Source organism: Bufo bufo, chromosome 2 (assembly GCF_905171765.1).
Source record: "Bufo bufo chromosome 2, aBufBuf1.1, whole genome shotgun sequence".
Classification (NCBI taxonomy): domain Eukaryota; kingdom Metazoa; phylum Chordata; class Amphibia; order Anura; family Bufonidae; genus Bufo; species Bufo bufo.
Genome location: NC_053390.1, coordinates 598,964,040 through 598,988,526, shown reverse-complemented (window position 1 = coordinate 598,988,526; position 24,487 = coordinate 598,964,040). Strand labels below are relative to the sequence as shown.

General features: G+C 41.7%; 1 protein-coding gene across 4 annotated transcripts in view; it reads left to right on the top strand.

Annotated features, from left to right (window-relative positions):
• ALPK1 (alpha kinase 1) overlaps window positions 1–24,487 on the top strand; it is a 172,850-nt gene that overhangs the window by 38,479 nt on the left and 109,884 nt on the right. For 2 of the 4 annotated variants that reach the window (XM_040418355.1, XM_040418356.1), the window contains exon 2: window positions 14,218–14,446. In XM_040418355.1, the coding sequence (XP_040274289.1) occupies window positions 14,329–14,446 (118 nt within the window). In that variant the 5' untranslated portion in view covers window positions 14,218–14,328. Of the gene's footprint in view, window positions 1–14,217; window positions 14,447–14,660; window positions 14,727–24,487 lie in introns of those variants that run through there. The other 2 variants (XM_040418354.1, XM_040418357.1) reach the window with 2 other exon arrangements.

Below are 24,487 nucleotides of genomic sequence, written 5' to 3'. Positions count from 1 at the left end.
CCCTGCTGCTCGCTTCTAGCACAGAGGCTCCTCTCAGTGGTGCTTCTGGTCCCAGGCATGTACACATCTGGACGGGGTCATGTGCACCTCTGTGGCAAATCACTAGCCACAGCGGTGCCGCTTGGGGACACATCACTACGAAGCCAGTGACTGGCCACAGCGGATGTGCAGTTTTTCTAATCCCCAGTTATCAGTCATTGACATGGAAAGCTCTTTGCAACCACTCATTTATAGTGTCTGATGTAGGGGAATTTAGTATTACATGGCATCCATATACAGTACAGACCAAAAGTTTGGACACACCTTCTCATTCAAAGAGTTTTCTTTATTTTCATGACTATGAAGGCATCAAAACTATGTAATAACACATGTGGAATTATATACATAACAAACAAGTGTGAAACTGAAAATATGTCATATTCTAGGTTCTTCAAAGTAGCCACCTTTTGCTTTGATTACTGCTTTGCACACTCTTGGCATTCTCTTAAAGAGCTTCAAGAGGTAGTCCCCTGAAATGGTCTTCCAACAGTCTTGAAGGAGTTCCCAGAGATGCTTAGCACTTGTTGGCCCTTTTGCCTTCACTCTGCGGTCCAGCTCACCCCAAACCATCTCCATTGCGTTCAGGTCCGGTGACTGTGGAGGCCAGGTCATCTGGCGCAGCACCCCATCACTCTCCTTCATGGTCAAATAGCCGTTACTTTCAAAGATTTCCCAATTTTTCGGCTGACTGACTGACCTTCATTTCTTAAAGTAATGCTGGCCACTAGTTTTTCTTTACTTAGCTGCTTTTTTCTTGCCACAATACAAATTATAACAGTCTATTCAGTAGGACTATCAGCTGTGTATCCACCTGACTTCTCCTCAACGCAACTGATGGTCCCAACCCCATTTATAAGGCAAGAAATCCCACTTATTAAACCTGACAGGGCACACCTGTGAAGTGAAGACCATTTCAGGGGACTACCTCTTGAAGCTCATCAAGAGAATGCCAAGAGTGTGCAAAGCAGTAATCAAAGCAAAAGGTGGCTACTTTGAAGAACCTAGAATATGACATATTTTCAGTTGTTTCACACTTGTTTGTTATGTATATAATTCCACATGTGTTAATTCATAGTTTTGATGCCTTCAGTGTGAATCTACAATTTTCATAGTCATGAAAATAAAGAAAACTCTTTGAATGAGAAGGTGTGTCCAAACTTTTGGTCTGTACTGTATGTAGTACATAGTGTTGTGAAGTCTGAAGAACAAGCTCTGTGGGGTACCCAAGGCAGAGGTTTCAGTTTATTTCCCTCACACCCAGTCCTTTAAATTCAAATAGAAAGCTATTGGATGGGCAGTCAGTACTTATGTTCTTATTCATATTGTTAGACACTGATTGGTAAAAAAATATATAACTTTCAGAACATTTCTTTAAAAAAAAAAAGGGATAAATTGCACCTATCCTTCATCCCACATATCCCTTGTTACACTTCTTACTTCTGTGTGGATTATGATTCCAGACATGAGTGCTACAATGTTTTTCCATACAAAAATGGCCTTTTGATTTTTAAATTAGGTGATACCTGCCTAATATTTGAAACTGCCCCTCAACAACCATTCACTTTGACTCTTCAAGACATGGACTCCACAAGACCTCTGAACGTGTCTTGTGGTATCTTGCACCAAGACACCATCAGCAGATCCTTTAAATTTTGTAAGTTCCGAGGTGTGGACTCCATTGATAAGACTTGTTTTTCCAGTCCATCTCAAAAATGCTCAATTGCATTGACATCTGAGGAATTTAGGGTTGAAGTGAGCATCTTGAACGCTTTGAAATGTTCCTCGAAACCATTCCTAAGCAAAGTGCACACAAGACCTGGTGCTTTAGAGATGCTCCGACCCAGTCATCTAGCCATCACAATTTGGCTGTTGTCAAAGTTGATTAGACCCTTACGCTCGCCTATTTTTCCTGCTTCTATCACATCAGCTCTTCATGAGTGCTAAAGTCATAATGAGCTGCTTAGCTGTCCAATATGGCTGGATGATTCCATGCTTCAAGCACCCACTTTATTAAAGGAGTTCTTTGGGGCTTTAACTGAATTGTCTGTTTCAGCTAACCTGTGGAAGGAAGAGAGATTCAGCAGTACTTACTTTTTCGGCCATGATCTCTGCTGTTATCATGTGACCGCCTTATTGTCTACAGGCTCTGTTGCCGAAGTCCCAACTGGATGTGCTACAGTGTCTTCCTGTTCAGCTGCATAATATACTTACAGCTGAACAGTAATAAACAGGCGCACATCTGGACTTCACTGGAAGATCACTCACAGTCTCTCACAGCAATGTTGGCAAACACCATGTTTTGGAGAAGTGCCTGGAAGGTAATGTAACTGGGCACTTTTAAATTATATTTTTTTATGTTTTATTTATTTTATTTTATATATATTTTTTTGAGGTTATTAGTATACGGTACCCTTCTGCAACACTCCTGTAATGGGATGTGTCTTCGTAGACGCTACCGAGCAAAGGGATTGAGATAATGCGCTGAGCTATAGAGGATTCCCCTGAATGTCAAGAAGCGTGGGTTCTCATTATTTCCCAAAATTTTGGCGTGGGTTTAGGTCAGTCAGCTTTAGCTGTGTCTGTGTTTGTATGCTATACTTCACACGGGCCTGTCAATAAAGACTCCGAGCTGGCAATACATATTCATGAAAGAAGCTCTTCTGGGCTCTATTAACATTGACAAAGACCTAGTTGTTTCAGGCCTCCATCTGACTGGTATTGAGTATGACCAGATTAGTGCACACAGCAAGATTATTTCTTAAGTCGTTAAGGACTCGCCTTCCCAACTATTTGGCCCAGTTGTCTTCTGTGACAAGTCTGTCATTAGGTGATGAGTTCTTCTAGACATCAGCAGATAATTTCCTTAAGTTCTATTTTATTTGACAACAGGCGGCTGCAGACAGAGAGGAAGTGCTTTAGCAGTTTGTGGATTAAGGGTTTTTGTCACTTCAAAGATATCTTTGATCTATAAGATATTGCCGTACTAAATTCAGTAATGTCACTTGTCGTGTCCTTTTTTGGGGAAGGCCATAATTTATTGCCAGGAGGTATATATTTTTGCCTTAACATTGGAAACAGCAGTTCCGATTTCTTTGTGACTACATGGAAATAACAACAGGTGCTCAGTCTACGGTATTACAGCCAATGAATACCCCGACTTTGACGTCCAGGTGAAACACTTCCAAACTGATTGACAGTCATCACTAATGAGAAGCATGTCATATCAAGAAAATAAAGCCACTATTGTCTACAACAATACATACCGTATAACACTGTAGGGAGCTATGCACTGAAACTCCAGCCTTAGCGATTGCCATGGGACAAGATTTATCTGTGATTAGAGGTCAGCAAGCGTCCCGCTGTTGCCTTTATTGGAGGTGGGTGGATCAAATTTCTTTGCGCTGTGCACATGCCTGAGAAGTGAATAATTATATCATCACACTTAATAACATGACATGAACATTCATTGTGATTTTAATTCACGGCTTCCTAAAGGAAATTGGAAATGGCAAACATATTTGTAAAAGGGTGTTTGGTTGAAATGATTAGAATGGAAGCAACACGTTGTTGTCAATACTTTGTGCATTGATTTTTAGATATTCACACATGAATATAATATAACCTATATAAATCCCATAATTTAAAGGGAAGTGTTTACAGAATGTTAAAACCCTAAAGGAAAATCAAGTGAGGCATGGATTATGACAAATTATTTTGTAATTGCTCCCACTATATATCTGTGTACACCTGACACCTATGTGGGGAAAGTCGATAAACATACAGCTGATGAATTTCCTGGTGTGGGAAAAAAAGTGTCATAGACAGCCAATAGATGCTACAAAGTTAAAAAAGAAATAAAATAAAAAAAATCACACGATTTTCACTGTGTACAGTAGACAAGCGCATAAAAACTGAAATAATTGCTTTTTCAATTAGTTTTCTTTTATCTGCCCAGAGTATCTCAGACACTGAATATTTTTATCCCATTTACCAGTTTTTCATATAAGCACTTTCCTTCCTCTAATCCCAGCATCACTTAATTCTGGTAAGATGTTTACATGCAGAACTTCCTGTTTTCATCAGGTTCCCGCAAAGTTTGCTCTGTAATGTTTCACAGGTCTTGCTGCACCTGCCAAATTGTTCTTTCAGCAGTACTCACACCCCTACACCTCCCTCCCCTCTCCATGTTAGGTGGAGCAAGCCAATGAAAACAGGAAGTAAGCCATGTAAATATCATACATATAGTGTCACACAGTGGTAAGTATATCAGTGTTTTTAGGAATTTTGGTTAGATTTTATATATATATATATATATATATATATATATATATATATATATATATATTATTTTAATATATTACAGTATATATTAATATGTGTATATTAATTAAATAAAAATGAAATGTTATACTGATGGATCAGGGTGGAATAGGTGGGTTTGGCAGACTTAGGGCAAGTGGACATGAAAAGCAGGTATTTGGGGGCAAAATTGTGCAGTGCTTTGGGTACTCTTGGGAGATGATTATGGGGTCAGATACCCCTTTAGCACCTTACAAAGCCATTTTGCATTTGTTTGATTTTGTTTTTTTACTTTCTGCCATCCAGAAACAATAACTTTTTTGTCTATTTACATAGCCAAATCAAGGCTTGTTCTTTTGTGGGACAAGTTATACTTTCTGTTGGCACCACTTAATGTTCCATATGTTGTTGTGGAAAGCAGTAAAAAGTTGTGGTGGAGTTGGAAAAAACCCCTGCAATTCTGCCATTGTTTTAGAGCTTAATTTTACAGTGTTCTGCGGAATAAATCCATCTTTTAACATTATATTACCTACTAGGGTGGTCACGATACCAAAATTTTGATCCGATTTCGTTACCATAACAAAGTATTGCGATACTCGATACCATTCGATACCATGCGAAAAAAATAAAACACCAAAAAAGCTGGGTGCATTCCGCATTTTATGGAACGTCCGGCCCATAATCGAACAGTCCTATCCTATTTTTTGGGGGGACAAGGTGACAAAAAAATTGTGAATCATGCAGTTTTTATTTTATTTTTTTCTGTTATGTCATTCACCGCATAGGAGATATTTTTATATATTTTAATAGGTTGGACTTTTCGGACTTGGCGATATGTAATATGTTTATTTATTTATTGTTTATATATTTTATATGTAAATTTGGGAAAGGGGGTGATTTAAACTTAATATTTTGGTGTTTGTTTATTTTGAATCGTTGTTTATTTTTTTACTTTTTATTTAATAACTATTTACCCCCTTAGGGGCTAGAACCCTTGTCCTATTCACCCTAATAGAGCTCTATTAGGGTGAATAGGACTTCACACTTTCCCTGCTTCCCTGTGCTTTGTGCACACAGCAGCTAGGAGCTTACCATGGCAGCCAAGGGGTCAGTAGCGTCCGCGCTGCCATGGTATCCGATCAGAGCCCCGCGATTTCTCGGAACTGCCACTGCACCACCAATGAAGAGGGGACCCTGTGGTCACTGCCACCAATAAAACTTGGGGGTGTTAAGGGGGTGCACCACCAATGTTTTTAATATTGGGGTTGGGGGGCGCACTGCGCCACCAATGTTTTTAATACTGGGGTTGGGTGGGCGAACTGCGCCACCAATGAAGATAACTAACCCATTAATACAAATACAGGCGGCGGGTGCGGGCTGCAGAATCACATAGCCAGCACCCGGCCCCTATGACAGGGCCCTGCAATCCGCGGCAGTTAATGGGGTTAACTGCCACGGATTGCAGTGCCCTGTCATAGAGGCCGGGCGCCGGCTATGTGATTCTGCCGCCGGTACCTGCCGCCTATATTTGTATTAACCGTTAGTTATCTTCATTGGTAACGCAGTGCCCACAGTCCCTCCCCTTCTCCTCCCGTCTCTCTTCTTATTGGTAGCAGCAGCGGCACAGTGGGGAGAGTGAGACTCCTTCTCCACTGTGCTGCTGGGGAGAACATAGCGCGCAGTGGGAGCGCTGCGCAGTAGCGCAGCCTAGTATCGGTAAAAGGCAAATCCCGGTATCAAATCGATCTGCGTACAAAAGTATCGATTGGGTATCAATAATCCTATACCTGGTGCAACCCTATTGCCTACAGTGCTTTACTAGCTCTGCTCCTTGATCCTAAATTACATAGGTAGAAAGGACGTAGAGAATTTGAGAGAAGGTACTGCAAAGGCTATTCAAGCAGTATTCAGCAGCATAAGGAAGGAATAACAGAGGGGAGGACCTGACACCTAATCTATCCACCCTGTTTGTGGAGTCTATGAGAGCAGTGCGGCCCGTTTTCTTTATCTCTAAGAAACTAGTGACACATCCCTTTAGCATAGTTGCTAACTGTCCTGAATTTGCAGGGACTTTCCCTGATTTTCAGTGACAGTCCCAGCAAATTTGAGCTGTCCGGCGCAGAAAACGGGCAGGGCTAACAATAACCCCACCCATAAGTGGGCATTTCCATGCGGAATTAGGGCGTTCCCAGCGGCAGGGTTTTGGATGCCCCAATTTTATCAACCTAATAATTGATCCAGCCATTTTGCCAAAATCATGTATTGAACACCTCCAGCCCATGCCAATGAGTCCCCATATTCAGGAGCTCATGGCTTTTCCCGCCCACCTGCTGCTGATTTATATGGAAAAACCTGTCAATCAGAGGCAGGAGGGCGTGAGCTCAGCAGGAACTGAAGACAGTAGAGGCCTGGCAGAGCATCAGGGATGAAACCCAGCGTCTGGTGATGTCTATGCATTCCAGACTTCATGCTGTAATTGACTGCAAAGGATTTGCAACCAAGTATTAAAAAGTGAAAGTTTGATTTATGATTATTATTATGTCCCATTACTTTTGGTTCCTTAACAAGTGGGAGTCACATATGCAAACTGTTGTAATTCCTACACCGTTCACCTGATTTGGATGTAAATACCCTCAAATTAAAGCTGACAGTCTGCAGTTAAAGCACATATTGTTTGTTTCATTTCAAATCCATTGTGGTGGTGTATAGAGCCAAAAATGTTAGAATTGTGTCGATGTCCCAATATTTATGGACCTGACTGTATGTAGGTAGAGCATCTCATAACAGCCTGGTTCCCTTTAAGTGTTACTGCCCTTTTCATGGTATTAGCCTGGATATTTACAGGCTAGGGCAGCACTAAAGCCTGCCCATTAGTGTCGGTGACATAACCGGGCTCACTGCTAGGCGGATGCCTCTGCCTAGCAGTCCCTATGGAGAACCCAGTACGTCACCGGATCTCCAAAGAATGCCTTTGCCCTGCACGATTCAGCGCAGGGCAAAGGAGAGCATCGGAACATGAAATGCTCCGATGCTCATATCAGGGGAGCTGGAGGGTGGAAGATGGGGATATGTCTGGGTTCAACTCTGAATCCAGACAACCCCTTTAACTGCTTAACCTGCATTTCTAATACTTTCATCCATAAATGTATATGAACGAAACCTGGAGTTTTGAAAGGCTGTGAACACATTGAGGGCATTTTCTTATTATTGCATTGCACTTATTTTGGTTTAAAAAGCAAGTCTCCAATTGATCTTTATTCATTTTTAACTATTTGCCCTCTACAGCTTTCATCTTTCGCTGACTCCTAACTGGAGACTACTCCTTTTCACTGAAATCTATCAGGAAGCTGCTCAGAGGGCTCGATCTGTAGCCCTTTCCCCCACTTTCCTGACATCTCATCAACACTCCTTTAAAGGGGTTATCCCATGATTAATGTAAAATATGAAAATCAGACACTATATAGTACATGGCTATCTCTTTCAAAAAAAAAACAGAACCACCCCTGTACCTCACATGAATCTCCCCATTTACTGCTCCAGTTGCTCTCCTAGATTTATTTTAGGCTAGCAGCTCAGTGGGTGTGTCCTTTCTCAGGAGACGTGCCCTTCTGCTGCACCTAGTGGCACTTAAAGAATGGAACTGAACATCTGCGTCCACCTCACTGAGGTGGACAGAGAAATTAGAAAAGAAAAACAAGCAGCAGGTGGCCCTATGCAGATGGATTTCATTGAATAACTCAGTAGCTATAACTGGGTACTGGGTATAGCGGATGTGCTAGCGGCCATCTAGCAACCCATGTCCTCAGCTCTATACACAAAATCCCGGTGACAGGTTCCCTTTACGCATACTTATTTAAAATCAATTTTTATATCACACCAGTGATTCGCCCATGATAAGTTATTACATATCGTTGTCTCACTGACCCTGGAGGAATTTTTAATTTGTAGCTCAATAATTTTAATAGGCACAATTACTTTCCTTCTATACATTTACACAAAGATGTGACTTTTTATATATTATCTTTATTGTCCTCTTTGAGTAGTAGGACATCTGATTCATTTATGTTTATATTAATAAATACTGCTTGTTAAGCTAATAACAGGCATTTTCTTCTTCTTCCCATAAAGTAGAGTCAATGGGATTGGGCACAACATAAGTATCATTTTCATGCAGATCTCCTGGTTAATGAATTGCTCCTTCAGAGTGATTTGTAAGCTCCGCTTGCATGCTCCTTATATACTCTCAAAGTCACTAAAGCTAAAAATAATGATATTAACCAAACCCACCAATGTGCCATTATCATTCTAACAAGTTCTCAGCTTAGGGTTCCTAACAGTGAAGTTGCTAAATACAAGCATTTCTTACGCTGGTTGGCCGGCTGTTCAGGAGTTGCCTGCTTATTCTTTAGCTTTTTTAATTGGCTGGGACCACCAGAATTCAGAGGACACAGATGTCACCGATAGTGTGCCTAGGGAACACATTCATGCCCATCTGTTGCTGTCTAGAGAACTGTTCATATATCCACAAGGCCTCCATTTAATTCTTGTCAAAAAGTAATGTAAATGCAGTTTACCCTCAGAAGTCACTGCAGAGATTTATGCCAATGAGCCCCCTGCAATTTGCACACACTGTAGCTGTGTAGGAAGAAAGGGCAGTCCTTTTCATGTCTGTGAATATTAACAAGAGCAGCCGGCCTTAAGAGGGTCCTTTTTGACTGAACGCACTCATTATTTTAATGCAGCCTGTGCTGCTCCTTCTCTATGAAAAGAAAACTAGATCGTAAAACGAAATATGGGGGCTGGGACAGGGAAGTTGGATGACACAATGCTGTGTCCCGGCACACTTTTATTGCCCCCGTTAAAGGATCTCTAGAGTAATACTAGTATCTTATAATCTGCTCTGATATGTTACGTGAATCCCATTTAACAGATGGTAGCAGTTGTTCTCTTGCTTTAGACTGACCAAACATTGAATTCTACATATGCTGCCAATTTGGTCTACAGCTTGGTCAAAGGAAATAATATGTGCAAGCTGTCACAACTGCGCAGAGCTGTCACACCGGTTGAATTTTGTGTACAAGTTCTCCAAATAATGCTAAATAACTGGTGCCAGTACATGTTTCCTAATATGAAATGTTTGGAAACTGTATGGGTCATAGACAATTGCTATCATGCACTCATTGAGAGTGTGCTTGTAGTGGGGTCATGCCCAGAAGGGCAGGTGAATTGTTCCCATAAGCAGATATCAGATCTAATGTTTTTACTTTTTAATATACAGTATGTTATATGCCCTTATTATCTATAATAAATATATTTGCATAAATTAGTAGTACATATGGATATATAACCCATGTCTTAGGCTGCTTTCACATCTGCGGCAGAAGCTCCGTTCGGAGCCTCCATCACAGAATTCGTTAAAAATAGCAGAGAGAAAAGTCTTCATGCAGGACTTTTCTCTACACTAAGAAAACCTTCTCCTGGATCCCATTATAGTCAATAGGGCCTAATACACTTTTTTTGCTTCAGTGATGTGCCGCATCTGGCACATCTGTTATTTTCGTTCTTTTGCTCCTATAACGGAGAGGAAAACGGAAATAATAAGAGCAGCGGTCTTTATTTTACATTTTTGTGCCTACATGTTCTCTGTAAATGTTCACAAACCTCCTCAGTCCCCACAAAATCTGAGTAATAAAGAAAATAGTAGACAAGAAGGAGGGGGTGCAGCTGCAGCTTCTCTCTCCGTGTCAGTGAGACTGCATGCTCTGGCATGGAAGTAGACATAGGGAGACATTTGAATCTTATGCCCTTTCTTAGTCCCCAGGTACATTAACTCAAACTTAACCTAATTTACTCTTACTTATGCTAACACTGCCAATCATGCCAATTGACGTTTACAGCAATTATAATAATTATCAGGGACAGCAAAATGTATGGCAGGATAAGCTGCCAAGATCAGATCTCAGGGGGTCCAACTGCCAGCCCCCACACTGATCAGCTGACTAAAGGGGTTGCAGTGCTCCGCTCTTGCTAGTAGCTGTACCTGGTACTGTAGCTGAGCCCTGTTCACTTAAATTATGAATGAGCTTTAGCAAGCTGCAATGTTGGGCAAAAAACCAACAGGGGTGCCAGGAGATGGACCACACCATATTGATGGCCTCTCCTACTAATGCCTACATTCACTTTTACTCACATTCACTGACTCACAATGGTTCACACTTAAATCGATTTTCCAAGTCAAGAAAAAAAAAATCATATTAACTGGGGAATGAGCAGAACACTTACATGGTGACCTCCTTTTCATCGGTTTAGTTGCAGATCTGCTAATTCTCTTCTGCCATCCAATATGGCTGCCTGGATTCTCAGACTCACACTGTGCATTGGTAGCTTAAGACACTTCCCACTTGTCCAGTCCTGCTCTTTGATTGGCCAGCACTGATCACCTTTTTTTTTGACCAGGAAGTGTATATATAAAATATATATAATCTTTTTTTCAATTTTATTTTAGCTGTAAAGATTGGAGCTCTGTTTTCCTTATACAATCTGCTGCTGCCCTTCACACAACTATAGTGTTAAATGATAAGATTCTGGATACCTGCTGCCACAACCTAGAGGGGGACCTTAAGAGCAGTGATGGTCAGTTTGCAGTGTTCGCCAGCGAACACATGCGGGCTGCCATCTTTAGTAAGGTAGACTCACCCGTCTGGCGATGCACGGGTAAGCCCTTACTTGTGCCTGTGCCACGAGCTGGTCTGAAATCAAATGCGGTCATCGGGAGCAGGCAGTTCCAAGAACAGCCCGATGAAGGCCCCGGCGGCTGTTCTCGGAACTGCCTGCTCCCGGTGACCGCATTTGATTTCAGACGGGCTTGCGGCACAGGCACAGGTAAGGGCTTATCTGTGCATCACCGGACGGGTGAGTCTACCTTACTAAAGATGGCGAACACTCCGAACTGACCATCACTGCTCAAGAGTGAACGGAATACCACTCTACATGATTGACTTCAATGATAAAACAGTATACAGTAAGCTCCTACACTTCCCCTAGTCATGCAGACTCTCAGGGATTTCTAGCTCTGTATCTGAAGAACAAAGCAGAGATCTCTGTCAAGATATGTTATACAATTAATGTGTAAAGAGTGTTAGCCCCAAAAGCTGCATGGTGTTTCAAGGTAGACACTTACTTTAAAGCAAAAACGTGCAGTCAGAGCGGGATAAACTTCTTGAACTCACACGATTGTCTTAATTGTACATTTATAGATCTCCTTCTTAAATAGATAAAGGGTATTTGCCATTAAAACATTTATTACCTGTCCACAGGATAGGTGATGAATGTATGATCGCTGGGGATCCAACGCTGGGACCTCCATCGATCACCGAAACAGGTGTCTATGAGTCCACTGTGTGAATTGATTGGTAGTGCACTTGCATGACCAATGAACCTTTCACTTCTATGGGACTGCTGACCGCAGCTACAGTTGATATAAAAAGTCTACACACCCCTGTTAAAATGTCAGGTTTCTGTGATGTAAAAAAATGAGACAAAGATAAATCATTTCAGAACTTTTCCCACCTTTAATGTGACCTATATTCTGTACCACTCAATTAAAAAACAAACTGAAATCTTTTAGGTAGAGGGAAGAAAAAATATAAAAATAAAATAATATGGTTGAATAAGTGTGCACACCCTTAAACTAATACTTTGTTGAAGCACCTTTTGATTTTATTACAGCACTCAGTCTTTTAGGGTATGAGTCTATCAGCATGGCACATTTTGACTTGGCAAGATTTGCCCACTCTTCTTTGCAAAAACACTCCAAATCTGTCAGATTGCGAGGGCATATCCTGTGCACAGCCCTATTCAGATCACCCCACAGATTTTCAATCTGATTCAGTTCTGGGCTCTGGCTGGGCAATTCCAAAACTTGAATCTTCTTCTGGTGAAGCCATTCCTTTGTTGATTTGGATGTATGCTTTGGGTCGTTGTCATGCTGAAAGATGAAGTTCCTCTTCATGTTCAGCTTCCTAGTAGAAGCCTGAAGGTTTTGTGGCAATATTGACTGGTATTTGGAACTGTTCATAATTCCCTCTAGCTTAACTAAGGCCCCAGTTCCAGCTGAAGAAAAACAGCCCCAAAGTATGATGCTGCCACCACCATGCTTCACTGTGGGTATGGTGTTCTTTTGGTGATGTGCAGTGTTGTTTTTGCGCCAAACATATCTTTTTGAATTATGGCCAAAAAGTTCAACCTTGGTTTCATCAGACCATAACACCTTTTCCCACATGCTTTTGCGGATCTGCAATTCCGGATCCGGGCAGCACATCGTGCTGCCCCATAGAAATGAATGGGTCCGCAATTCCGTTCCGCAAAATGCGGAACGAAATTGCGGACGTGTGAATGGACCCTTAAGGTGGAAAAAGTTCTGAAATGATTTATCCTTGTCTCATTTTTTTACATCACAGAAACCTGACATTTTAACAGGGGTGTGTAGACTTTTTATTTCCACTGTATATCCGTCAGTCCCATAGAAGTGAATGGAGCACTGGTCACATATCCTGACTACCTGAAAGAGGCCGGCGCCTTTTACTATAGTGTGCAAGGACGGCCGCTGCTGCTGGATTGCAGGGTGGTCCAATCCCCTGGATACGAGCAGTGTATACTGTGATGGAAAACTTAATCCAGCCAGCAAAGGAGGCATTATGGACAAACACAATACATTAGTAAGTGCCTTGTATTAAATTTCTCTACATGATCAGGGTCCATTCACACATCCACAAAATGGGTCGGCATCTGTTCCGCAATTTTGCGGAACAGTGGCGAACCTATTCATTTTCAATGGGGCCGGAATGTGCTGTCCGCATTTGCGGATCCGCACTTACGCTTCGCAAAAAAATAGAACATGTCCTATTCTTGTCTGCAATTGCGGACAAGAAAAGGCATTTTCTATGAGAGTTCCGGCGTTGTGCGGTCCGCAAAATGCAGAACGCACATTGCCGGTATCCGTTTTTTGCTGATCCGCAATTTGCGGATCCGCAAAACACGTACGGACGTGTGAATGGACCCTAAATGCCATTTGCTGAAGTGAGACAACCCCTTTATTGGGGGAGATTTATGTTTTGTAATATACACATTTTGAGAACTAAATCGGAGTGGGTGTACTCTAGACAAAGATGACTGTTTACATATGTATATATCATATCTCTGTGAACGTTCTCATTTATCCAGGTCATGGTATATCTGTAAAGAATAAATCAAGGCAACTGGACTTACTGTAGATTTCTTGAAAACGTTTCACTCGTTCTTCCAACGAGCTTTCTCAGTTCTGAGTGACTGTACAATTGAGAAAGCTCGTTGGAAGAACGAGTGAAACGTTTTCAAGAAATCTACAGTAAGTCCAGTTGCCTTGATTTATTCTTTACAGATATATATCATATCCATTTTATCATTTTTGCCACTCCAACGATCGCTACAGACATAAAATGAACTGAATCACAGCGAGCTAATCGTTTTTCTGCAGCAATACTCTTTTGAAGATGCCATCAATGGCTATGTGTGTGCTTCCTTTAAGGGCAGGTGCTCCTAAAGTAACAGGCTGGAGTTCTTTATCAACTAGTTGCTTTCTAGTCCACCATGTCACCAGAAGCTGTCTTCTATAGAAGACAAGATTTCTGTATCTCTTTCATTCTCTTATCTAAGCTATGTGTTTCTTCCCCATGTGTGTCAGGCACCCTGCCGTAATTTCACAGACTTCTCCAATAAAGTGCTCAGATGCTGTCCTGTGTTTTCATGTACTTTTTTCCCCATTATCTCTCCGCAGCTTGAATCTTGCTTATAATTGATGATGCTTTAGTTAATCATCTCTTTTCCCCTTTTGTTCGGCAGGTACCTCAACCTTGAAAGATCTCTTTTATTCAGAATATGTGTCTTCTCTTAGGTCATTGATCATAGAGCACCCAGGGACACTCATTCACAGTCAAGTGGGAAACGGTCGTCATGAATAATCAGGAGGTTGTGGCTATGCTGCAGGAGTGCAGGCAAATGCTCCAAGTTCTCGTTTCAGAGGTGTCAGAGCCATCTGAAGAGGGAAAGAATGACTTCCAGCGGTGCGAAGGTGAGGACCTTATGTGACAGCACAGGACTGCCAGCAGGTTCCTCTCCGCCTCTGTGCAGCCACATGTACTCGCTCCTGCTCTATTTTTCTTCTTTTGGCAGGCGAGGCTGGCTGGGCTGTTGGGTTTGTGGGGCATGAATGGGATTTGGAAAGCAGGCGGAGAAGGAAGCTCATTTTGTTAGAGTGAATTGCTGTCACTTCTAATTTCAGGCTCGACTAAACCCAGGCGGAGCCACATTTATTTGTGGTAACAGAACAATGAGCAAAAGTTTGATGGCAGGTGACATAGTTTTTTGAATATTAGAAAATGATAGAGGACAAGCTTTTGCCGCAGTGTGCCACAAATGTATTCACATTCAATGGGTTGGAGATTTGAATTTAATGACTTAACTTGCTAATTAGTTTTGCATGATTTATTCCAAAGAGAACCGATGAAAACATTTTTTTTTTTTATTCTGAGGATTAAACAAACCAGCAGTACTTAGAAAATTGGTCTTAATGATATTTGTGACAGCTTTTGCCCCGTTGCACGTCCCAGTTAATGAAGTCTTAGAATTAGCATAACTGAAATCTTTATTGAATTCAATATCAGTGCACTAATATGTGTTGATTTTGTGGAAGCTGGTGGAATAAAAGTCAAAGTACATGCTTCTACGATAAATACATTATTAACTTGTCCTCTTTTATACAACAACGTTTATAAGATGGTAAAGTATGTGTTAGGAAAGGAATATTAGCATTACATCATATTATCAGTTATACTTCTAAATCATAAATGTTCAGAGGTTGACATCCACAAGCAGAAGCATAAATAGAGAAAAGGAGTGCCCAAATACCACACCACGACAATCAAATCTCCATACTTGTACAGGAAGGCTTAGTGTGTATATACTTCCCTCTGTTCCACCTTTTAACCCCTTTAGAAGTAGAGGGGAAAATAAAACCATAGGTGATTAATTTGTTCACCATATATAGACATTATCATTAGTGCTGCCATGTTGGAGACCTTACCCAAGTAGAAAAGGATTGTTGGCACTGGTAAACTGTACAGAGTGCACAGGTGGCAATGATCCTCTTCACTTTGGGGTAAAGGGCAGCATAACCTTCAGCTAGTTGCCTCTTTTTTACTGTCTTGCATTGCAAATATCCTGCCCAGGTTTAGACTGTCTACTGGAAGGGTCATAAGGCCAGTCAGAGCTTAGATCATCTTTTTGGGAAGTTGGTTCATCTTCTGTTTTCTAAACCAGGTTGGAAAACAAAAATGGCACCTGGATTCATTGCCACCTGCAACTTTTTAGCTCATCATGATTTATCTCTTCTATTTTAAGCACACTTCAGCTAAAAAGAGGTTGTCCAGTGTCATAATTACAATCGCTAGGACAGCCTGATGCGCCCGTGCGGACTCCTGGCAGCGGCTTCGTTGAGCGAAGTGCGCATGCGCATCAGGCCGAGCACCCTGTATTAACGGACGTCCCCTTGGGCACCTTAGGTAGGTGATTGAGAGGTTATAAAAACCTGTTATTTTGGCCTTTTTCCATACAGAAGCCGTTTGGGTCTCAAAATGTGCTTGTGTATGAGCCCTAACCTGACATGGTCTCAGTACCAGTCCACTGAGCTAGAACAAGTTGTAGCTCCATAATCACTAAATTAGACACAACATATGAAGTAAAATTCTTCAGGAAGAGAGGAGTGATCAGAGCAAAGAAAGGATTAAGAATTCTACAAGAAGATCTAGCCTCAGGGTAGCCAGTAGGAAAGCTCTACATTCACACAATAAGGGTCCATTCACACATCCGTATGTGCTTTGCGGATCCACGGATCCGCAAAACACAGACACCGGCAATGTGCGTTCCGCATTTTGCGGGCCGCACATCGCTAGCACTATAATAGAAAATGCCTAATCTTATAGAATAGGACATGTTCTATTTTTTTCTGGAACGGAATTGCGGACCTGGAAGTGCGGATCCGGACAGCACATAGTGTGGCCCCAAAGAAATTAATTGGTCCGCAATTCCGTTCCGCAAAATGCAGAACAGAATTGCTGACGTGTGAATGGACCCTAATTAATATATTTGTCCCATAGACAGTACTCAGTAATATAGGACAAATAATTTCAACACAGCTTCTGTGACACAAGTTCGCACATTTCAATTCTGTGAGAATCTGACTTGCAATCTGATTGCTGTAGTAAGTGTGCAGAATTGGGGAATATTTATGGCGCACCATATGAGCAGTGCGTAAGTGTACTTCCCAGTGCAGTATTAACCTGACTAATCAACCACCAGCATAATAAACCATGTTCTTCTTAGTTCTGAAACCTTGCTCACATTTTCACACACATTCATATTTTTTATGCCAAGTGCCAAGTGATACTAGCCACATTGCCCGCACTGTTGTTGACAGTACGCTGTACTAATGAAAAGCAAAAACCCCAAAACCGTGCTGTCTGCAGATGGGTTAGGCTGATATCTTTGTCATATTGCAAGGCTCGTTAAAGGGATGGACATTAACTTACAGGTTGGTAGCCCATAAGTGACACATGAGAGAAAGTTTTCTTCCCTTTGAAGAAGAACTAATTTGCATACTTTTTCAGGGGTGCATTCTTTGTAAGACTTCCTACACCAGCTGGATCTCTACAAGAAGAACCAGTGCCTTGCAACAGGAGTATGGAAGCACAAACTGATGAGGGCGCTGTGTAGTTACTGCTGTCTAGAAGCGCTCTGTAAATTTCCTTCAGGGATGACATGACTTTGCAATATACTGGTTTCTATTCTAGATCTGTTTTTAGAACTCACTGTACTGTTTGGCTGTCAATTCCTTAAAGAGACTGTCTCCTTAAAGTGTCCTTGTACTTTGGGAAAATATTTAATATGTCATAGCAATATATCAAAAGTTTTTTATCAGTGGGGGTTCAAGCGCTGAGACCCTCATCGATCGCTAGCCTGAGGAGAGAGAAGCACTCACATAGTGCTCTCTCTATCTCCACGCTGCAAGAGACAGAATTGTGATGGGCCCATAGACTTCTATTTAGTCTGGTTCCGTCTCTTGCAGTGAGGGGAGAGAGAGCGCTATCCTCGTTTTAGTGATCACAGGGTCTCAGCTCCCTGACCTGCACTTTTTGATAGACCATTATATCATATTTTCCCCAAGTAGTGAACCCTGCCTCCATGTCAAATGGCTGACCTCTGTGTGTTCAGCTTCTGAAACTCCTGTCGGCAGGACATACTGGCCATACACAATATTATATATATACACTAACCTAAAGAATTATTAGGAACACCTGTTCTATTTCTCATTAATGAAATTATCTAGTCAACCAATCACATGACAGTTGCTTCAATGCATTTAGGGGGGTGGTCCTGGTCAAGACAATCTCCTGAACTCCAAACTGAATGTCAGAATGGGAAATAAAGGTGAATTAAGCAATTTTGAGCGTGGCATGGTTGTTGGTGCCAGACGGGCCGGTCTGAGTATTTCACAATCTGCTCAGTTACTGGGATTTTCACGCACAACCATTTCTAGGGTTTACAATGAATGGTGTGAAAAGGGAAAAACATCCAGTATGCGGCAGTCCTGTGGGCGAAAATGCCTTGTGGATGCTAGAGGTCAGAGGAGAATGAGCCGACTGATTCAAGCTGATAGAAGAGCAACGTTGACTGAAATAACCACTCGTTACAACCGAGGTATGCAGCAAAGCATTTGTGAAGCCACAACACGCACAACCTTGATACGGATGGGCTACAACAGCAGAAGACCCCACCGGGTACCACTCATCTCCACTACAAATAGGAAAAAGAGGCTACAATTTGCACGAGCTCACCAAAATTGGACTGTTGAAGACTGGAAAAATGTTGCCTGGTCTGATGAGTCTCGATTTCTGTTGAGACATTCAAATGGTAGAGTCCAAATTTGGCGTAAACAGAATGAGAACATGTATCCATCATGCCTTGTTACCACTGTGCAGGCCGGTGGTGGTGGTGTAATGGTGTGGGGGATATTTTCTGGGCACACTTTAGGCCCCTTAGTGCCAATTGGGCATTGTTTAAATGCCACGGGCTACCTGAGCATTGTTTCTGACCATGTCCATCCCTTCATGACCACCATGTACCCATCCTCTGATGGCTACTTCCAGCAGGATAATGCACCATGTCACAAAGCTCGAATCATTTCAAATTGGTTTCTTGAACATGACAATGAGTTCACTGTACTAAAATGGCCCCCACAGTCACCAGATCTCAACCCAATAAAGCATCTTTGGGATGTGGTGGAACGGGAGCTTCGTTCCCTGGATGTGCATCCCTCAAATATCCATCAACTGCAAGATGCTATCCTATCAATATGGGCCAACATTTCTAAAGAATGCTATCAGCACCTTGTTGAATCAATGCCACGTAGAATTAAGGCAGTTCTGAAGGCAAAAGGGGGTCCAACACCGTATTAGTAAGGTGTTCCTAATAATTCTTTAGGTGAGTGTATGTATATATATATATATATATATAAAAATTTTCCTGGCAAACTAAATAATGAATCAGACACAGTGCAAAGAACCCAACTGTATCTGAGGAATTTATCAACCACTGTGCTCCAGTAAATTGGTGACAGAAAGTGACCATTTGCGGCAAGAATATTTGACTTTTTTGGAGTTTTATGCCGCATCACCATTATTCTGTAAAGGCAGGCGGTGTAACCTCCCACAGGCCTGCAAATTTACTACAATTTATGTAATTTAGGTAAATTATGGCGTAGATTTGACTTTCTGCCACACAGTCTGCCAGATATGTGCTTGTTTGGCTGAGGACTGTCTCTTCCAATCATCCCATACATGTGCATGCTAGGCCAAGCAACTCGGCCAAGCATATGTTTGTAATGAATGGAGAGAATGCCTTATCATTATACCCTTAGACATCTGCCTTTGGGGTTGATAGTAGCGTGGATGCTATCAACCTTGGTTGATCATCAGAACCCACTAAAATTGGTGGGTTTGGCAGACATACAGCTTAAGATTAGTTGTGATTAATATTTGTATACAGTACTCTTTTACTCTTATATTCTTTTTTTTACTTTCACATAGGCCTCTACTTATTTATTATTATCATCATCATCATCACTAATAATGTGATATTTAGTTATAAATGCTTTAAGATATGAGTACATTTCAATTGAACATCACTTTGTCTTCTTGTAAGGCCCCTTTCACACGGGCGAGTATTCCGCACGGGTGCAATGCGTGAGGTGAACGCATTGCACCCGCACTGAATCTGGACCCATTCATTTCTATAGGGCTGTGCACATGAGCAGTGATTTTCACGCATCACTTGTGCGTTGCGTGAAAATCGCAGCAAGCTCTATATTGTGTGTTTATCACGCAACGCAGGCCCCATAGAAGTGAATGGGGCTGCGTGAAAATCGCAAGCATCCGCAAGCAAGTGCGGATGCGGTGCGATTTTCACGCACGGTTGCTAGGAGACGATCGGGATGAAGACCCGATCATTATTATTTGCCCTTATAACATGGTTATAAGGGAAAATAATAGCATTCTTAATACAGAATGCATAGTACAATAGCGTTGGAGGGGTTAAAAAAAAATTAAAAATAATTTAACTCACCTTAATCCACTTGCTCGCGCAGCCCGGCTTCTCTTCTGTCTTCTTTTTTGCTGTGTGCAGGAAAAGGACCTGTGGTGACGTCACTCCGGTCATCACATGGTCCATCACATGATCTTTTACCATGGTGATGGACCATGTGATGACCGTAGTGACGTCACCACAGGTCCTTTTCCTGCACACAGCAAAAAAGAAGACAGAAGAGAAGCCGGGCTGCGCGAGCAAGTGGATTAAGGTGAGTTAAATTATTTTATTTTTTTTAACCCCTCCAGCGCTATTGTACTATGCATTCTGTATTAAGAATGCTATTATTTTACCTTTATAACCATGTTATAAGGGAAAATAATAAAATCTACCCAGCACCTAACCCAAACCCGAACTTCTGTGAAGAAGTTCGGGTTTGGGTACCAAACATGCTGATTTTTCTCACGCGAGTGCAAAACGCATTACAATGTTTTGCACTCGCGTGGAAAAATCGCGCATTTTCCTGCAACGCACCCGCCTCTTATCCGGGCAAAAAACATGACGCCCGTGAGAAAGAGGCCTAAGACATCCAGATTCTTGTGAATACTTAGAAAGGACTTCTGGGCTTATGATAACATGATCAGAATATTAGGTGTTCCTGCCCGGGGATTTTTTCCCCCCAGAAATGAACAGTTAAACTGGTGCACAGTTTGCTGTAGGATGAATGAATGTCTAGGAATATTCCGCTTCATGTGATTGATTTAAATCAGTTGCGTTGATGCTCATCTTTCACGAGCAGGTGTCCTGCCATAGCTGCACTAACGTTCAGATAACGGACTCGCAAAGACACTTGCATCATTGGTTTTAGTGCCCAGTCACAAACTGAAGGGCTTTTGTTTTAGACTGTATCATTAACCTCTTTTATTCTACTACTAATTTAATAACAACCGTTTTTCTTTGACTTTCTTAACGTCTGTTTTATTTTTAGTATATGGATCCAACTCCTCTTGACCTCATATAAAGTACAATTAATTATATGAGCCCAAAATAGGGTATGTACAACTCTGCCTTCAAATATCAGGCTGATCAAAACTACAGTAAAATATTGTAAATATTAATAAAATGAAAAGCAATCAGGATATTATAAATCACACAATTATGTCTCACACCACATTTATAAAAATCATATAAATCACACACAGAACATTTAATGCTTGCAACAAGTAAAAACAAACTTTATTTAACCACTTAAAGACATATTTTTTTCCTTTCTGGTTTTTCCTCCCTGCTTTTCAAGAGTCATAATTTTTTTTAAACTTTTACATTTACATAGCCATGTGAGGACTTTTTTACAGGACAAGTTGTAATTTTTAATGCCACAGTTTATGGTAATCTACAATACTTTGTAATGATAAACAGAGAAATAAATTGAAATAAAGAAATGCAATTCCACCATCATTTGGGTTTTGTTTTTACAGCATTCACTCTGTGGTGAAATTGACATGTATCCTCTGTTGTGTGGATCAGTCTGATACCAAATGTATATAGTTTTTCTTTTGCTTTACTACTTCAAAAAAACAACAGACCAACCATGCACAATAAAGCCTTTTCTATTTTTTTAAAATGGTGACACCAATTATGTTAAAAAAAAATGTTATTGTATATTTTTCTATGTAAAATTTTGTATACTTTTATTTTTAGTCCCCCCAGGTGACTTGAACATGCAATCAGTCAATCGCTTATACCATAGACCAGGGATCAGCAACCTTCAGCACACAAGCTGCTGTGAAACTACAACTCCCAGCATGCAAACTTACTCGGCTGTTCTTATAATTCCTACAGAAGTGAAAGAAGGATTCTGGAAGTTGTAGTTTCAGAACAGCTGGAGTGCCCGGGGTAGCTGATCCCTGCCATAGATTGTAATACTATCAGTATTCCAGTCTATGGTGGTTGCAACACCTGCAAAACGGGCTTAAAAAGAAAATTGCAATGGCAGACCTGGGAGCCTTCACAAAGCACCAGGCTACCATGACAACTGATCGACACCACGCAATTATGCCGCAGGAGGGGATGATCAGAGGACAGAGGGAGCCACCTCCCCCTGTCAAACTGCTAAGTTGTCGCTGTCTGAGGGGTTACTGGAATCAGAGTTATCCCTGATCCCAGTCATTGCGGAGGGTGTGAGCTGTGCAACACAGAAGACACCCGCTTGGTATGCCCACCACCATATGACATACATATATACGTTACATTACGTTATAAGGGTTGTCTCACTTCAGCAAATGGCATTTATCATGTAGACATCGTTTACACAAGGCACTTACTAATGTATTGTGATTGTCCATATTGCCTCCTTTGCTGGCTTGATTAATTTTTCAATCATATTATACACAGCTCGTATCCAGGGGTTATGACCACCACTGCACCGCAGATACGGGGTGGCTGGGAGGGGAGCTGCTATGCACTTTTTCCTAATGTGTGCAAGCACAGCCACCGATGCTGGATTGCTGGGTGGTCATAACCCCTGGATACAAGCAATGTATCATGTTATGGAAAAATGGATCAAGCCAGCAAAGGAGTCAATATGGACAATCACAATACATTGGTAGGTGTCTTGTATTAACATTGTCTACATGATAAATGTCATTTGCAGAAGTGAGACAACCCCTTTAAAACCCCATACCTCTGGACATGCTTCAAAAATCTGACATGAGATGCATGTATTAGAATTTTATGTGTTTTAGGCTACTTTCATATTCGCGTTTGGTGCGGATCCATCATGGATCTGCACAGACGAATCTGCACCGATAATACAACCGCATGCATCCGTTTGTATTATCTTTAACATTGCCAAAACGGATCCGTCTTGAACACCATTGAAATTCAATGGGGGACGGATCCATTTTCCATTGTGCCATATTGTGTCAGTGAAAACTGATCCGTTTGCCTCCGAATCGTCAGGCGGACACCAAAACGCTGCAATCAGCATTTTGGTGTTCGCCTCCAGAGCGGAATGGAGGCGGAACGGAGGCAAACTGATGCATTCTGAGCGGATCCTTTTCCATTCCGAATGCATTAGGGCAAAGCTGATCCGTTTTGGACCTCTTCTGAGAGCCCTGAAACGGATCTCACAAACGGAAAGCCAAAACGCCAGTGTGAAAGTAGCCTTAATAAATTCATGCACATAGACTGTTCTCCAAACATTCTCTACTTGTTGAGTGATATGTAAGATATGTAAATGTTTTATACAGATATGACACCAAGCAGTTAGGGTGCTGACACATGATCAGATTTTTTTAATGCAGTTTTTGAATCCAAATTTAAGAATGGATCAGGAAGTAGAGAAGGTATAAAGTACAGATAGAGTTAGATAGTAATGATGCCAGCCAGAAGCCAGAGCACTGATATGAAGCCGAGCACCAGAGCACAGAACTTTAAGGAAGCAAGGTCCCCCTTTAACCCCCCCCCTCCGCAATGCACTCTGCTGTTTGCTGTTGGCCCTATTGAGTATTGGAAACATATAGGGGAGCCCCTTTAGCAGACATAGATATATGAAAATGTAGACAAAGTTACAAAGGGTTAGACAATCTAATAAAACTTGCAGGCTAGCCAGTAGCATAGCCTTTAAAGCGCTCTTTAAAATTCGTGGTTGGTGGGAGCAGCCATGGACCCCCTGAGAGCCTTGGGCCGCCAGCCAAACTCCTCTTATAAACCTACATGTGAGCAGACGTGTGGAGACGTGAGGGGAGACCTGTTCCTGACTGCGGCTCTGTCTCTACAACCAATAATCTGTGCCTTACTGCTGCCTCTCTTCATGAACTCTGGCTGCAGCTAAGTGCCCTCCGTGATCTTCCAATGGTGGCAAGTTACTCCAGTGTGTGTGCATTTAAGTAAAAGTGAACATGTGTGTAAAAAGAGTCAGATGTTTGGGGCATATTTACTGGATGTGTAACTTAGGCTAGACTCACTATGTTTTCAAATGTATCTAGGTACAGTTGAAACCAGAAGTTTACATGCACTATATAAAAAGACACATATGCATGTGTTTCTCAATATCTGACATGAAATCAGAATCAGAGAGACTGGCAACACATGGGTTAATCTGAATGGTTCCTTGTGGATCATTTGTGTCTGTGTTGTTTTGGTAATGACCACACCTTTGGCAAGTGTTGTTGCTTTGGTCATTTAACTTCCCCTATTTATTATTGCTTACCCCTTCTAGAGGTGCAGTTTATAGCTTCAGTTTCTGGACTCTAGGCTAGCTGGTTGTTGGTTCTCGGTTGAGCTCCTGGCGCTGCCTTTGCTCCATGTGAAGTTAAGTGTCGTCTTTCCTATTTGTATTTTGTTTGTTGTATTCCCTTGTCTGTTGTATCCAGGCCTGAGGGAGAATCCTGTTCATCCTTGTGGTGGAGGAATAGGTTGTCTCAAGTCCTGTCACTATACCAGGGCCCTACAGGGTGTGTTAGGGCTCTAG